We start from the raw sequence: 16,613 nt of genomic DNA on the forward strand, positions 1-16,613 counted from the left end.
CAAGTAAATGAGGTCATTCATAAAAGGTTGGCTTAAAACTTAATGCTTCCACCTCTGGAGCTGCTTTTATCCCTGTTTCCAGCCAGGATGTTTGGCCCCTGGGGCCTTGCAACGGGGGCTGGGCCCTGCTCTGTGCCCTTCAAGGTGGGCAGTATGCCTTGCTGTCTGGGCTGAAACCAGCAGGGGGTTTGGACAAGCAAGCTGCTGAGATTTCATTGTGAAGCCTTTAACTGCTCTCCTCTTGCAATCCAACACTCCTTCCTCAGCACCCCCTCAACGGTGTTTCTGTTTCAATTTTCACACTAATATCAGGCCCGCAGATCCCTGGGAGGTTGGCTGGACTAGTAACCTAAAGGTTGGCGGTTCGAACCCACCTTGTGGCACCAAAGAAAGGCCTGTCAATCTCCTTCCATAAAGATTATCCAAAATCAAAAACCAAACCCATTGCCATCGAGTCAACTCAGAAACCCCTATGCAGCAGTTCTACTCTGTAACATGTAGGGTAGCTATGAGTCTGAATCGACTTTACGGCAACAGGTTATATTTTTGCGTTTAGTTTATCAGGCCCACATTGCAATTATTCCTATGTATGTGAATTTACCACACTGCAACCTAAGCCCACTCCTCTTTTCATTCCCCAGGGCCTTATATAGAGTAAGTGTGCAATACAAGTGTGCTGTTGAATCGATTACAACCACACTTAATTTGTGATTGATAATAGTTAAAGGCTTAATGAGCAAGTTATGAGGCCAACCCTAAATGTTTATTTCCATAAATTTTGTATACTTTGAATAAACTCAAGGTAGAAAAGGAACATCATCACCCACTCCCATATGCCCATTGGGGTTTTGGATTTTCTCTACGCGATGTTGTTAGCTGCCATCAAGTTGGCCCCTGACTCATGGTGACCCCACGCACCATGGAACAAAATGCTGCCCCCTCCTGCACCAACCCCATGATTGGTTGCAGATTGGACTGTTGTGATCCATAGGGTTTTCACTGGCTGATTTTCAGAAGCAGATCGCCAGGTCTTTCTTCCTAGTCTATCTTAGTCTGGAAGCTTCGCTGAAACCTGTTCAGCATCACAGCAACATACAAGCCTCCGATGACAGATGGGTGGTGGCTGCACATGAAGTGCACTGGTGGGAATTGAAGCTGGGTCTCCCATACGGAAGGCAAGAATTCTACCACTGAACCACTGGTACCCCCTCTCCTGTGTTCGCCCATCCTTTTTATAGGTAGCTCTTCGGGTTAGGAAATTCTTTATTATTGGGGCAGAAAGCTGCTTACCTGCAATTTTTGCCCACCATTCCTAGCCTGAAATCTCTTGCAACCAGACAGCTCTTTACAGATTTGAGCATCTTGGCTACCAAAACCATTGCCGTTGAGTCCAGTAACTCTGTTGGATGGAACAGAACTGCCCCATGGGTTTCCAAGGCTGCAATCTTTAGGGGAACAGGCTGCCACATCTTTCTCCCGTGGAGTGGCTGGTAGGTTCGAACCACTGACCTTTAGGTTAGCTGCTGAGCACTTTAACCCCTGCACCCCAGGGATATTTTGTCTATGCTTATAATACATCCATATTCTAGATAAAATGAAAAATAGTTGGAATGTGGACTGCTCTCCTGCTTTATTCTGGGGTAGGCTAAAGTATGGTGGTTAAGAGGGTGGGTTCTGGACTCAAATGGCAAAGGCTTAGATGACATGGGGCAGTCGGCTTAATGTTTCCAAGCCTCAGCTTCTTCATCCATAAAATGGGGGCGGTGATGGTACTTGGAGTCTCTGGGTGGTACAAACAGCTAAGAGCTTGGCTACTAACTGAGAGGCTGGCAGTTCAAATCCACCCAGAGGTGTCTGGGAAGAAAGGCCTGGAGATCTACTTCCAAAAGATCACAGCCATTGAAAACCCTATGGAGACCTAGGTGCCCATCAACAGATAAATGGATAAATTGTGGTACATGCATACAATAGACTACTATGCAATTATAAAGAATTATGATGCTTTCATAAAACATAATATGGATGAATTGGGAGGACGTAATGCTGAGTGAACTAAGTTGGTCACAAAAGGACAAATACTGTATGGTCTCACTCTTATAAAAAGTCAAGAATAGGTACACATACAGAAAGCAACTTTCTTTGATGGTTATCAGGATTGGAAGAGTAAGAGGGAATCACTTTTTACACAATAAAAAAAAAAATAGACACTCCTTATTTTTGGTGATGGGAAAGGCAATACCTAACATGAGTGAAGTCTGTGCAACTTGTCCAAGGTAAATGAAGACACTAAGAAGTATACAAGAGTAAGGGACAATTTTAGTAAATGCTGTAACATACAATTTTGCAACAACAATGATAACAACCAAAAAAGTGTGTGTGATTACATAGGTAGATATGTATGCATATATGTGTATAGGAAGGCACATGCACACGTGAGTATATGGGTGTGCACGTATAGGTATGTCTGTATGCACACACACACACACACACACTTATGTGCGCTGTGTATGTATTTATATATATATATAATAAACCACCTAGGGGGCACAGTTATGGATACTTCCTAGACATAATCAAACACCTCTCAGGACTGATTTACAGGGGTTGAAGGCTTGGGACCATAGTCTCCTGGGACAACTCGGTCAATTGGCATAATTACAGTTCTTAAAGATAATGTTCTACATTCTAGTTTGGTGAGTAGCATCTGCGGTCTTAAAAGCTTGAAAGCAGTCATCTAAGATACAACTATTGGTCTCACCTGGAACAAAAGAGAATGAAGGAAACCAAAGATTCCAAGAAGAAACTAGTCCACAGGACTAACACCGCACATGAACCACAGCCTCATCTAGCCTGAGACCAGAAGAACTAGATGCGACCCGCTACCGCTATCAACCGTTCTGACCAGGGACACAGTAGAAGGTCCCGGATAGCAAGGGAGAAAAACGTAGAACAAATCGCAAATCCTTAAAAAGGCCAGACTTACTGGACCAGTAGAGACTAGAAGGTCCCCTGAGACTGTCACTCTAAGATACCTTTGAACTTGGAACTGAACCAGTGGTCACCTTTTGTCCAAATAACAGATTGGCTTATAAAATAAACAGTATCACCTGTGGATACTGTTCTCCCTTAAATAATCAAATATATGAGCCCAAATGGTCTCATATATTTGATTATTTACCCTAAAACAAAGACGAGAAGCTAAGGAGGGGCAGGGAAGCTAGATTAATGGAAACAATGAACAGAATGGAAATAATGAGAATGTTGACACATTGTGAAAAATGTAACCAAATGTCATGGAACAATTTGAATAAAAATTGTTAAATGGGAACCTAATCTGCTATATAAAGTTTATAATAGAGTTTCACCTAAAACACAATAAAATATTAAAAAAAAAAATCAAACCCTGTGGAGGACACCTCTACACTGACACACATGGGGTCGCCATGAGTCGAAGTTGACTCGACGGCAACTGGTTTGGTTTTTAACAGTATTTACCTCACAGGGCAATGAGAAGGATTGAGCAAGATGATACCTGTCAGGTGCCTGTAACAGTGCCTCACCCTCAGAAGGCCCTTGGTGAGGATGAGCTGTTATGATTAGCCTGGATCTAAGAAGGGGTGGACAAGTAGGGAAATGTCACAGACCACAAGGCACATACAGAGACCCAGAGGTCTGCAAATAGGAACAGGACAACAGAGGTAAGGACACCCCGCAGCCACAGGGACTCAGTCTGGGGACAGGATGAGCCCTTCCAGGTGTCTTTGCCCCGTGAGCCAAGGATGACGGTGGGTCCTGGGCCCCGCCTACCTTGGTACTGGGCACTGAAGCCGCGCTGCCGGTGGTTGCCGTCCGATGTGAAGTGTAGCCGCAGCCAGTTCTTGCTGCTGATGACAGGGGCTGGGAGGCTGGCTCCTGTGAACCTGTGGGGACAGGAAGCAGGACCAGGTCAGGAGCATAGCTGGGTCAGACAGAGGCCCAGGCATCTGGGAGTCTCCCCACTTCCCATGCCTGCTGGGACCTCAGTCCAGCCTTGGAAGTGGGAAGGGGAGGACTGGCTGCCTCAGCTGTCCGCAGTAGCCTGGGGCCTGAGCAGCTTGAGGGGGGCTTGGTGCGCCCTCCAAGGGCTCATCCTACCCTTAGGTTTCCCTGAGATGCTGAGAGAAGCGGTGGATCCTTCAAGCCTAGAGAAGAGTTCCAGCCCCTCAACAGAGGTCCAGCCCTTTTAGCAGCGGTCCAGACCTTCCAGGAGAGTTACGGCCCCTTTCCTCGACACCCCAGCAGAGGTCCTGCTGTCCCTAGCAAGCCCGTCAGGCCCCTAGGAGGTCAGGAGGAAGGACCTGGGGCAACCGTAACAGGCATGTGACTCTTTGTAGGTGTAGGAGCTCTTTCTTGGGTCACTTACCAGGTCCTAATCTCCTCTGGCTCCTCCTCTGCCTTTGCAGCCGTCCCTCACCCCCCCCAACTCTCACAGCAGTGCCTCCTCCTCTTCTGGCGGGCCTGCCCTCCTCCTTTAGGTTAGCCTCCTCCAGTCTGGGTTCCAACCTGTCCAGCCTTCCCTGTGACCTACTCCTCCATTCAGTGGGTGGGCAGCGCTGGCAGTCTTGGACCACTGCTACTCCATCTCTTTGACCACAGTCCCCATTCTCTCGCTGTCTCTCCAAGCTGGCTGCTTTTCCTGCCCTGGTCTGGGCACCTGGACCTCTTCCACCATCATGGCACCACCCCAGCCTCTTTATTGACTACCATTCCTGAGCCAACTTCCACGTCAATCAGGTCTTTCCTCCCAGGGTTACTCAGGGTACCAGAACCTCCAGCAGCTCCCCAGTGCCTACAGAGAATGACCTTCCAAACTTTCCAACCTGGCCCTACTTGGTCAGCCCTCCACTCAGTCCTCGCTCTCACCATGTCACTCTGGCTAAGCCCTCGGTGTCCTGTCCCTGGCTCTGCTCATTCCCCTGCCCCTCAGGAATCTCCGCCTCATCTTCTCTTCTCTGGACCACCCCATAGCCTCCTACCTGGAAGATGCCCAGCTTCTTCCCTCTCTTCCTCCCTGCATACACATCAGCTACAAAGACTTCTCATGACTTTCTGTTAGCAACAGGATAGAGTTCAAATTCAAGGCCATTTCTAATTTGGTCAGTTCACTCCTCTTTCTTTCCTGTCTGCTCTCATTCCCACACATACACCCTACCTATGTCTCTTATGCATTCCATGCTTTTTCCTTTTCCTGAGTCTTTGTTCTTTCTGCCTGGACTGCTACCTACTTGTATCCCTCTCACCTACGTCACCATGTCTACCTGGAGACAACGTGGGGAAGCCCCTTAAATGCTACATCCCCATGAAAGCCTTTCCTGCTCTCTTTGGCTTTGAAGCCACCAGATTTGGGTTCATATCCAGGCTTTATCGCTTAACTAGAGTGTGACTTTGGACCAGTTACTTAAACTTTCTGGACTGGGAATAAATACCAGCCTGAAGAATTCATGGGAATATATATGTAAGACCTCATGGGCAAAGAACCTAGCCTAGTATTTGACACATATTAGTTCAACAATGACAATTTTCCTACCCCCTCCTCTGGGATGCCACAGCATTTTATGCAAGGTGTAATTCCGTTAACTAGGTGTGGGTCTCCCTAAGATAACCCTCAAAGGGGTGGCGCAGTTTAGTGGCCAAGAAGCTCAGGCTTTGGAGCGATCAGCTATGTGATCTTAGGAAAATCACTTAAGCATTCAGTAGCTCAGTGACCTCACCTATAAAATGGGGACAATAGTAACCCCTCCCTCAAAGGGTTGCAAGAAAAATAATAGTAATAATAATAACGATAATGCTCAAAAAGACCTCAGCACACCAGTGTTCATTGCAGCACTATTTGCAGTTGCCTAAAGGTGGAAACAACCTAAATGTCCACCAACAGATGAATGGCTAAACAAAATGTGGTACATACACACAATGGAATATTACTCAGCCATAAAGAGAAATGAAGTCCTGATGCATGCCACCACGTGGATGAAGGACAAATATTGTATGATCTCACTTACATGAAACAGGCAAATACATAGAAACCAAAGCTTATTAGTGGTTACCTGGGATGGGAAGGAGGGGGAAAGGGGGAGTTATTGCATAGAGAGCACTGAGGTTCTGCTCATGGTGGCAAAATAATTCGGAAAGGGATAGCAAAAATGGTTGTATAACATGAAGAATGTAATCAATGCCACTGAATAATACATGCAAAAACTGTTAAACTGGCAAATGTTTTGTTGTGTGTATTTTTACCCCCTCATCTACCCACACACACAAGACCTTAGCACAGTCTCTGGCAAATAGTAGGCTCTCAGTAAATGACAGGTGCTATTTTATTCCTCATTCCACCACCTAGTACATCACTTGGTACAAAATGGGCGCACCAGGGTCCCATCAGAAAACACAGGTAGCATGCGCACATGAGGATAATTCAAGGAGTTTAATAAATGCACTCTACAAAAGTGAGGGCAGGTTGTAGGGAAAGCCCTGGGGCTGGTAACAGGGGCTCATCACCGTCCTCAGGCCTGGAGCGGGGAAGAGAGGGAATGGTTATCCCCAAATGAGAAAGGGTACAGCCAGTTTTTGAAAATCCTTCTAGAAGGCAGCAAGGAATGAAACCTCTGAACTTACTCCCCTCCTTCCCCTCCTCCAATCTTTGGCCTATGCTCCTATTGATCTAACCCAACTGGAAGCTAGAGGGCAAGCGAGGGTGCTGATGTAGCCCCACAGGTTAAGTTTCTTCAGGCACCGAGCAAGGTGGAGAAGGCTAGGTAGAGGATCTGGAAGGGCAAGTGGAAGAGAGCCAGCATAGCAGGTCTTCATAAATATGTATTAAACGAAGAAACTAACCGAGGAGCTTCACATCCTACACAACTGAGTTCTCCTATCATGAAAATGCTGACACACACCAAACTCCAGGAATATAACCCATATTGCTCTGGTAAGAGCTATTATAGAAACCAATTACTGTATTTCACCAGATTTCGTTTAAAATAGTTTATTACTGGCTGAGTCATTTAAGTTTTCTAAGGAGCCACAAATGGTATTGTGGATTTTTCTTTTCCTCCAGGCCAAATTCAATTCTACCTCAATGATGAAGCTTGGAGGCTATTTACATAAGGAAGTAGAAATAGAGAGAATTTACCTGAATAATTCAGAACCAAAGGCTCTTACTGAAAAATAGAATGAAAGGAGGGTGCTGGGGTCCCAAGAGCAGGATATTAATGATCTCCATTGTCTACACACCAGAATTACAGTGTAACAGGAAGTCAGCCAGGCCTCCCCAGCCCGTTGGGTCTGAGTAGGATTGATTGCTGTAACCCCCAGTTGTAAACTTGGGAAGCCCTATGGACTTCTCCCTGTTGTTTCTCTCCCATACCCTTATCCACTCCCAGGAAGCCATTCATCATTAATTCCCAAGGCTCAGAACTCTCAAGACCAGCCTTGTCTGTGTGTGTATCACTTTTTTTTTTTTTTAATTGTGGTTAAAAAAGAATATATATATTTAACCTACATGTCTGTCAGTGGGTTGTACTGTGGTGACTTGTGTGCTGCTGTGATGCTGGAAGCTATACCACTCATATTTCAAATACCAGCAGGGTCACCCATGGTGGACAGGTTTCAGCTGAGCTTCCAGACTAAGGCAGACTACGAAGAAGGACCTGGCAGTCTACTTCTGAAAAAATTAGCCAGTGAAAACCTATACATATATTTGGAGCTCTGGTGGCGCAGTGGTTAAGAGTTCAGCTGCTAACCAAAATGTGGGCAGTAAGAATTCACCTTGGAAACTCTACGGGGCAGTCCTACTCTGTCCTATAGGGTCACTATGAGTCAGAATTGATTTGATGGCAATGGGTTTGTCTTCTTTTTTTTTGGCATATATATCATTTCAACTGTTTTTTTTTTTTTCAGGATGAAATAGTGTCATGAGATAGTGTCATGTCTCTGCTCAAAATCTCCAATAGAAAGGAACAAACTATTTTGATACAGGCAATGATATGGATGACTCTCAAAAGCATTATGCTGAGCAATGGAAGAGTATTTACTGTATGATTCCATTTTTTTTATAGTAAGACTGGGAAACCCTGGTGGCGTAGAGGTTAAGTGCCATGGCTGCCAACCAAAGGGTTCACAGTTCAAATCTACGAGGCACTCCTTGGAAACTCTATGGGGCAGTTCTACTCTGTCCTATAGGGTCACTATGAGTTGAAATTGACTCGACAGCACTGGGTTTGTTTTTGTTTTTTTTTATAGTAAGACTAAGGAGCCCTGGTGGCTCAATGGCTAAGTGCTCAGTCGCTAACTGAAAAGCTGGTGGTTGGAACCCACCCAGTGGTTCCGCAGGAGAAAGGCCTGGTGGTCTGCTTCTGTAAAGATTACAGCCAAGAAAGCCCTATGGGGCAGTTCTACTCCGTCACAGGCCATTGAGTTGAAAATCAACCTGACAGACAACAACACGGAAAGACTGCATCTACAGTGAGAGAAAGCAGATTAGTGCGTGCAGGGCCTGAGGGTGAGTGGTTGGGTTGGGGATTGCCTAGAAAGGGACACAAAGGAATCCCCTTGTGACGGAAATCTTCTGTATCTTGAATAAGATAGTAGTTATATGGGGTATACACATTTATCAAAGCTCCAAAGAACTATGCATCGAAAACGGGTATATTTTATTATATTAAATTATACCTTAATAAACCTAAACCAGTTATCCTTGAGGTGACTCCAACGCATGGTGAGCCCATGTGTGTTAGAGTAGAACTGTGCCCCAGAGGGTTTTCAATGGCTGCTTTTTTTGAAATAGACTGCCAGGTCTTTCTTCTGAGGCACCTCTGGGTGGACTCGAACCACCAACTTTTCAGTTAGCAGCCAAGGGCGTTAACTATTTGCACCACCCAGGGACTCCTATAAGCTTAATTTCCAGTTGCTGTCAAGTCGATTGGCTCATGGCAACCACATGTGTTACAGAGAAGAACTTCACTCCATAGGACTTTCAAAGCTGTGGCTTTTTGGAAGCAGGTCATCAGGTCTTTCTTCTGAGGTGTCTCTGGGTAGGTTCAAACCACCGACCTTTCAATTAGTAGTCTTTGCGCCACCCAGGGACTCCATACCTTTAAAGAGTTAGTTAACAAAACAAAACCCTCAGTGGATCCTATCTTCAGGGTAAAAGGCTTTCTTATGACATAAAGGATTTAAAAGGGCTCTAGTGCTCTTCTCCTCTCCTCTTTATGCCCCAGTCACATGGGTGTCCTTGCTGTTTCAATCTGGCCAGGCGTGCTCCTGCCTCAGGGTGTTTGCACATGAAGCTCCCTCTACCTGCTATGCTGGCTCTTTTTCCAGATCTTTGCCTGGCTCACCCCTCACTTCCTCACTTCCTCCAAGCCTTTGATCGAATGTCACTTTCTCTGTAAAGACTTTGGTCTGACTCCTGCTTGCCTTCCCTCCCTCAGCGCACGTGTGTGTGTGCGCGTGCGCGCACACATACACACACACACACACACACACACACACACACACAGAGTTCTCCAAGCAAACAGAAGAGCTCCCATGTCCTAGAAAACACACTGCCATTTTGTGCTTCTCTACATTTTGCAATTCCTGCTTTTTATGCCCCTCCCCATTGCACCACCTGGCTGCCCAGATAGGTTAAGAAACTTGCTCAAGGTCACCCAGCCATTCACTGGCAGAGGTGGGATTCAACCCGAGGTCATCCAATTCAGGGCCTCTGCACTCAGCTGCTGCATTATACCGACACATACAGGCATGCAAGGGTGAAGGAAGGCGGTGGAATGGTTTAGGCTGAATTCCATTCTGTCCCTGCTCAGCTCCTCCCTCTTCCCCCCCAGGATCCTCTTTAATTTTGCACCCTCTTAGAATCATAATTAAGGGAGAGAAGTACAAAGAGAAATTCTCCCCTTCAAACCTTTCTGTCCACATTAACTTCACTATGGGGGGCCCGGGAATTCCAAGTTCGCCCAGAAAATTGCAATTGCAGTACGACATAAAATGTATTTAAGCAATTATACCCAACTTTTTTCTTCTTTTTGGTAAATTGACTTCCATTAAATGGGGCTTCATTAATGGCATATGGCTTGGGGTAAAAAAGAAAATCACTCCCTTTAATGCATGTACTTGATTGGGGAAAAAAGTGGCTTCGCGTTCCTCTGTGGAAAGCAAAATCTAAGCCCTTCTCCTGGTGATAAGACAGCTTGGAGCAGACTTCATGGAAAGCATATCTTCTTAAGGTGGCACACCCAAATCAGGATAATTCAAGGAGTTTAATAAACAGACAGGATGTTGAGGTGCTGAGAGACACCCCCACAAGATGGTGACAGTGACTTCGCAAGGAATCACTGTCTAATTGCAAGCTGAGGGGAAGGAGTATTGAGGGATCTTGGCTTAAACCCCAGCATCTGTGAAAATGGATATTCTCATGAGGAAACTCATTCACGTATTCACTCTCTCATTCATTCATTCATTTACTCACCAAGCATGTGAGGTGTACAAGGCACTGTGCTTGCCAGCGGAAGCCACCTCCACGGTGATTCCCTAGCTATGAGGAGTCCATGCAAAGTCTATAATCTATAAATTCAAGGGCAACATCTCCTCCTCTGTGCAGCTTCCACTCCCTCACCATCATAGCGTCTGGCTTCTGTGCTCCCTGAGCACCTCCCGTGGGCATTGGCTCTTAACTAGACCATGGCCACGGCCTGGCTCTGATCCAGGGTTGAAGCCTCTCTGTGTCCCAGTGCCAAGCACAAACCAACACTCCCTCCCTAAGGCTGGCCCAGGCGAATGTGAGATATGGGAGGTACTTGCCACCCCGTCCCCCATTCCAAGCCAACCTTGCCTTCCCTCCTGCCACCTGTACTCCTCCCTTGGGAAGGGTGCATGCAAGGAAATCCTTCTGGAAATATATTGGTCAGGGATGGGCAGAGACCACCATAGGCCTTGCTGGAGGCCAACTGCTGTGCCTTCAGCCCCAGTTACCTTTCATCCCTGAAGCAAACCTTAATTAACTCAGCCCTGATGCTCAGGCTCATCACAAATGTTTCCACATCAGTTTTCCACCAATCTAGGACTCCTGCTATGTTAACATAAGCCCATTTCCCAAGAAAACCCTATGGTGTTACGTATTTTCCAGCAACTGGATGAATGTCTGGGATAGTCTATTTTGGACATGGAGTGCTGTAGTGCCCCCAGCATCCAGGTTTCTCTTTGAAGAGAGGCCCCTGATCTCCCATGGCTTCCAGCAGGGTACAGGAAGATTTGAGAGATATGAACTAACCCATGAAAATTCAATTCTCAGCTACCTACTATGTGTTTGGGGTTGCTTACTATGGTCTGAATAAAACAAAGCTTCCTTCCAGTCATTCTTGCTCCTTAGTGCTCCATCTCCCCGTATTCTGCTCCATCCTCCCAGTCACCCAACCCAGGCATCAGTATCAAACCATTTCTCACCTTGGCCCCCACCAGGGTCAGTGGTGGCCAAGGCTTCTCCACCTCTATCGTCCAGACAGAGACAACATTCTGATCCTCCCGCTGTTCTAAAACATCTCTGTGGGGTGACTTGATCAAATCCCTGCCTTTCTGGAAACCCAGCAGTGGAGGCATACTGGCTTCACGATAAAGTCCAGACTTTTTAGTGCAGGATAGAGGGTCTTTCCTGCCTACCTTCCATCCTGGATGACATGCACTTTGAGCTTCAGCTATACAGTGTGGCCTGTATGTCCTGGAACACACCAAGCACTTTCATGTTTCCATGCATTCACATATGTTATTTCCTCAACCCTCTGCCATCACCCATCTGACTACCTGAGAAACTATCCCTCATCTACAAATTTAACTGAATGCCACCTCTCCTCATCCTCTCCCTGCACCAGGGGAGAAGCAGCTTCCTCCATTCGTCCCCTTGGCTCCATGAACATGTGCCTACATTGTACTGGGCACACCAAACTGTAATCACCTTTTGACTTGACCCCTACTAGAAATGAGCTCCATGAGCGCAGAGACAGAGTCCTGTTTGTCTCAGTGTCTCCAGCACCACAGCACAGTGCCTGGTACACAGAATAAATCAATGCCATAGAACAAGGGTTGGCAAACTATGACCCACTACTGTTTTGGTAAATACAGTTTTATTGGGTCACAACCATGCCCATTTATTTACACATTGTCTATGGCTGCTTTCACGCTACCATGGCAGAGCAGTTGTGACAGAGACTATGACCTGCAAAGTCAAGAATATTTATTATCTGGCCCTTTGCAGAAAGTTTGATGACCCCTACCGTAGAAGGCTCTCAGATGATGCAGTTGGCTGATAAATTTTAAAAAATAATTTCTAAGTAAAACCAAACCAGCTGCCGTGGAATCAACTCTGACTCATCGCAACCCTGTGCGCTGGGGAGTAGAACTGTACTCCGTAAGGTTTTCACGGCTGCGACCTTTCTGAAGCAGACCACCAGGCCTTTCTTCTGGGCTGCCTCTGGGTAAGTTAGAACTGCCAACCTTTCAGTTAGCAGCTGAGTGCTTGGGAAAAACAAAAAGATGCATACATAGCTTAAATATTTCTTTTTCACAAAAAATATTATTAAAGGTACATTAATTTTCCAATTCTTTTAATGGAGGACCAAGGCCTTTCCTTTGACAATGGGTCCATTCTCTGCATTGTCTATCTTGTATACACTACACTCATAATGCGTGGTTCACCATTTCCAATTTTGGTACCGTTCATCCATTCAACAAATATTTTCTGGCACCTACCATGTGCCAGGCACTGTGCTAGGTGCCAGGGATGCAGTAGTGAACAAGACAGACCCAGTCCCTGTCCCCATGGAACCTATCCATTAGGTGCTTTTGTCTCACTCACACCTAATATTTAGGAAGCAATGCTTTTTAGAGAGTTTCTTTCATGGAGCCATTCCAAAGTATTCAATTTAGTTTCCATAGATGCAACTATATTTCCTTTCACACTCATATTTCACCATTTATGTGATGTTTAATTTAAATCACATAATTACAATAACAAGTGTGACTGGCACAGAAGAGAGCTGGCAATAAACCCAACTGATTCTCAGAAAGTACAAGGCCCAGCTGGTGGCAGAAGAAGTGCACAGGCATTGAGGGTGAGGGTGGGAAAGGGCCTGCTGGCTGCAGGTGTTCAGGGTGCTGTGACCATCAGTACGGAAGACCCACGGAGGCCATGGAAATGCCAGCTAATCCAGGGTGTTGCTTTGGCAGAGATGGGTTCTTATGCGTGCTTTGTGAATAAGTGATTGAATGAATGAATGGCAGTCCCCTGCTTTCAATGGTGGGCATTCTTTCTAATTACATCCCCTGCTGCTTTCAGGAGAGTGGAAATCAGCTAATCTTAAAATCTTCAATTTGGGAAGGACTTCCGAAGTCTTCTAGGTCTAATGCCCACAGCATTCTTGATATTCAAAACAGTCAAGATCTATTTTGAATGTTCCCAATGACCAAGAACTCACTTCCTTTCCGACTTCCCCCTGTCCGCCTTGTCCCACCCTTACTCTTTTCCTAGCTACTTCTTGCTCATCCTTCAGGTCTCAGTCTATAAGCCATTGGCTCCGGGAAGCTATCCCTTTGATGGCAATTCTAGTTTGCATCTCCCATGGCCCCTCGGCTCCCTGCATTTTCTCTACCATCCTGCTTACTTCACCATGTTCAGGGATCTGTCTCATCCACCAAACTGTGTGCTCCCTGAAGACAGGAGAAGGTTCTATTTTGTGGACAGTTCTTTCCTCAGGGCCTAGCAGAGTGCCTGACACATGGAAAGGACTCGGTAGATACTGCTGAACAAGGACAGTGGTGATTCAGTGGTAGAATTCTTGCCTTCCATTCGGGAGATCCGGGTTCGATTCCTGGCCAGTGCACCTCAAGCACAGCCACCAGCCATCCGTCAGTGGAGGCTTGTGTGTTGCTATGATGCTGAACAGGTTTCAGTGGAGTTTCCAGATTAAGACAAACTAGGAAGAAAGGCCTGGCCATCTACTTCTGAAAATCTGCTAACGAAAGCCCTATGGAAAACAACTGTCTGATCCGGTTGCGAGTGAGGTCGCCATGAGTTGGGAGCTGAGATAAGGGCAACTAACAACAATAATAAATACAGCAGAGTAGGTGAAGGCATTGATTAAATGAATGAATGAGATCCTACTGGTGGAAGCAGAGGGCATATGTGGGGAAAAGCAAAGGGAGAGGCAGCTGAGCAGGTAAGCCAGGAGACAGCGGGGACTACCTCGAATGCCATGCTGAGTGTCATCTTGGCTTCCTGGGCACCACCCACTCCTGTCATGAAGACACGCCTCCCCACCCCACTGGTCTTGCAGCCTGAGCCGTGCTTCCCATTCACATGGCAGCTGCTGGTGCCTTCTTGGGGAACTCTTCTTAGGCAGCAACAATGGCATCTGGTAATTAGTGTGGGCAAACGTGCCTTTGCCTCCAAAGCAACTCAATAAACTTAACAAATTATCAGGGCTCTTCCCTGCTCAGCTTAATGCGAGCTCCAGGGAGCCCACGCAAACACATCAGGTAAACGTTCATTTGTTCATCCGCCAGACGCACCTCGCGCTCTCTGGAGGCCGTGTGTTTGAGTCTGGGCGTGCCAGGGGACGGAGTTCCTGGCTGTGTTTGCAGACGGGACAAGGGCTTCTAACCGGGATCCTGGGGCTAGCACGTTGGGGGTGGCACATTGTGAAGGGCTGGGGGGGGACTCTGCTGGGTGAGGGATCCCTGCTTCCATGGAGAGGAGGTACTCATGGTGCTGAAGGGAACAGAAACAAGTGAGTCTGGAGATGGGAAGTGATGCCTTGTGCCAAGCTCTGGGGGAGGGGGCTTGTGGATTTCTAATAACCTTTCAGAGAATGCCTGGGGAAGGGTGGGACATACTAACTCCCTTTTTCTGTCTCCAGGCCTAAATCAGGCAGTTCCACTCTTCTCTGAGCCCTAGAAGTCCTTTGAGGGAGTCCATTGTTGGCATAAATGGTTAACGAGTTTGGCTGCTAACTGAAAGGCTGGTGGTTCGAGTCCACTCAGAGGCACCTTGGAAAAAAGGCCTGGCGATCTACTTCTGAAAAATCAGCCACTGAAAACCCCATGGAGCAGTTCTACTCTGACACGCATGGTGTCACCATGAGTCGGAATTGACTTGATAGTAACTGGAACTGTGGAAGTCTTTGAAGATCAGTCTCCTTCCCTCAAGCCACACTTCCTGAAAGAGGCAGCCCTGTGTGTCACATGGTCCTTAGGTCACAGCTGATTGGCCACCCGACCTAAGCTGGGCCAATCAGCTGATGAAACTGCTCTCAGAAAGACAGGTCCTTGTGACCCCTGGTGTGAAGATACTCAGTGAAGAGAAGGGCTGAGCACTCACTCTGACAAAGAGAAAAAGCTTTGGGAAAATGGTGTCCCAGAGTCATTTCTTCCACTTCTGTGCCTCCTCCCTCCTGCCCTCTTTGTAAACGGTGTCCTGCCCCTTGTACATCTGTCCTCCTCCAGAACTTACACCAGCCTGACTGGGACCGAGTCTAAGCATGGTCTCTGCCCTGTCCAGCTGTTGGCTCTTCAGATGGCTATTCCCTGCCTCTAACCTGAGTCTCTGTTATTACAGGTTATACCTGGGATGCAGGGTGACAGCCTGAGGCCTGGCAGTCCCCATGCCCTAAGTTGCTAAATCCTAACCACATCAGCCTTGGCCAGGAACAGGACACAAGCCTTCAGGGCCTGGTGACCCCAGCACGCTCACGCTCTGCCCTCTAACCCTTCCTGGCTCAGGTCAGTGCCTAAGTGGAGACACCACCTGTCTTGTTCCCCAACAGGGCTAAGGGAAGGCTCTGGAAGCAGACAGAGGAGCGTTTGAATCCTGGCTCCCACGTTCACTAATGGTGTACGGTGGGCATGGGACTGAACTTCTCTGTGCCTCAGCTTCCTCGGCTGAGCCATGAAGAAATACCACCTGTGACGTGGGGTTCTGGCAATAACATGGCTAGGACTATGCCTGACACATCGTAAGTACCTCACAAAAGTGAGTTATTTCCTTCCCATGCTTATGACTGAGAAGAGAGGATAGAATTTTATCAGTGCCTTGAACTCCACTCTCCAGATCACACAGGGATCAAGCAGATGCCAGAGCACTCTGGCCTAGGTCTTCCCGGGGAAGTAAGGATACTTACACACATTCTGGTGACAGAAGAGCACAGGGCGGAAGGACAGGGTGCTCCGTGGCACCCGGAGTACATGGTCCACTTGGCCATGAACTCCTCTTTCTCTTCCACCAGCTCTGTGCTCTCGGTCTTCACCATCACCTGCTTGCCACTGGTGGAAAGGACTCAGAAAAGGGACCTGCCCTCTTCCAGAGAGGGTGGTAATGTACGCCTTGCAGAGGCCTCTGGGGATTAAATTTGGATGATACTTCTCATCCAGAGGAAATGTTTACAGATGGCTTATCGAAGAGCCTCCCACACCAGTGTTTGCCTGCCACTCGACTGCCCTTCGGTGTTTGAGCACCATCGATGCTCCCTGCCTCCCCCTCCCTCCCCAGGAGGCAGCAAGCCACCCTGCCTGAGAGTTCAGCAGTCTGAAACCAG

At 47.2% G+C, this 16,613-nt stretch overlaps 1 protein-coding gene across 1 annotated transcript in view; it reads right to left on the bottom strand.

Moving 5' to 3' along the window:
- The window catches only part of CSMD2 (CUB and Sushi multiple domains 2), a 786,100-nt gene that overhangs the window by 396,209 nt on the left and 373,278 nt on the right, over nt 1–16,613 (bottom strand). The window contains exon 6 of the mRNA XM_049878694.1: nt 3,808–3,920. Within this exon, the coding sequence (XP_049734651.1) occupies nt 3,808–3,920 (113 nt within the window). The remainder of the gene's footprint in view (nt 1–3,807; nt 3,921–16,613) is intronic.

This window comes from Elephas maximus, chromosome 3 (assembly GCF_024166365.1).
Source record: "Elephas maximus indicus isolate mEleMax1 chromosome 3, mEleMax1 primary haplotype, whole genome shotgun sequence".
Lineage (NCBI taxonomy): Eukaryota > Metazoa > Chordata > Mammalia > Proboscidea > Elephantidae > Elephas > Elephas maximus.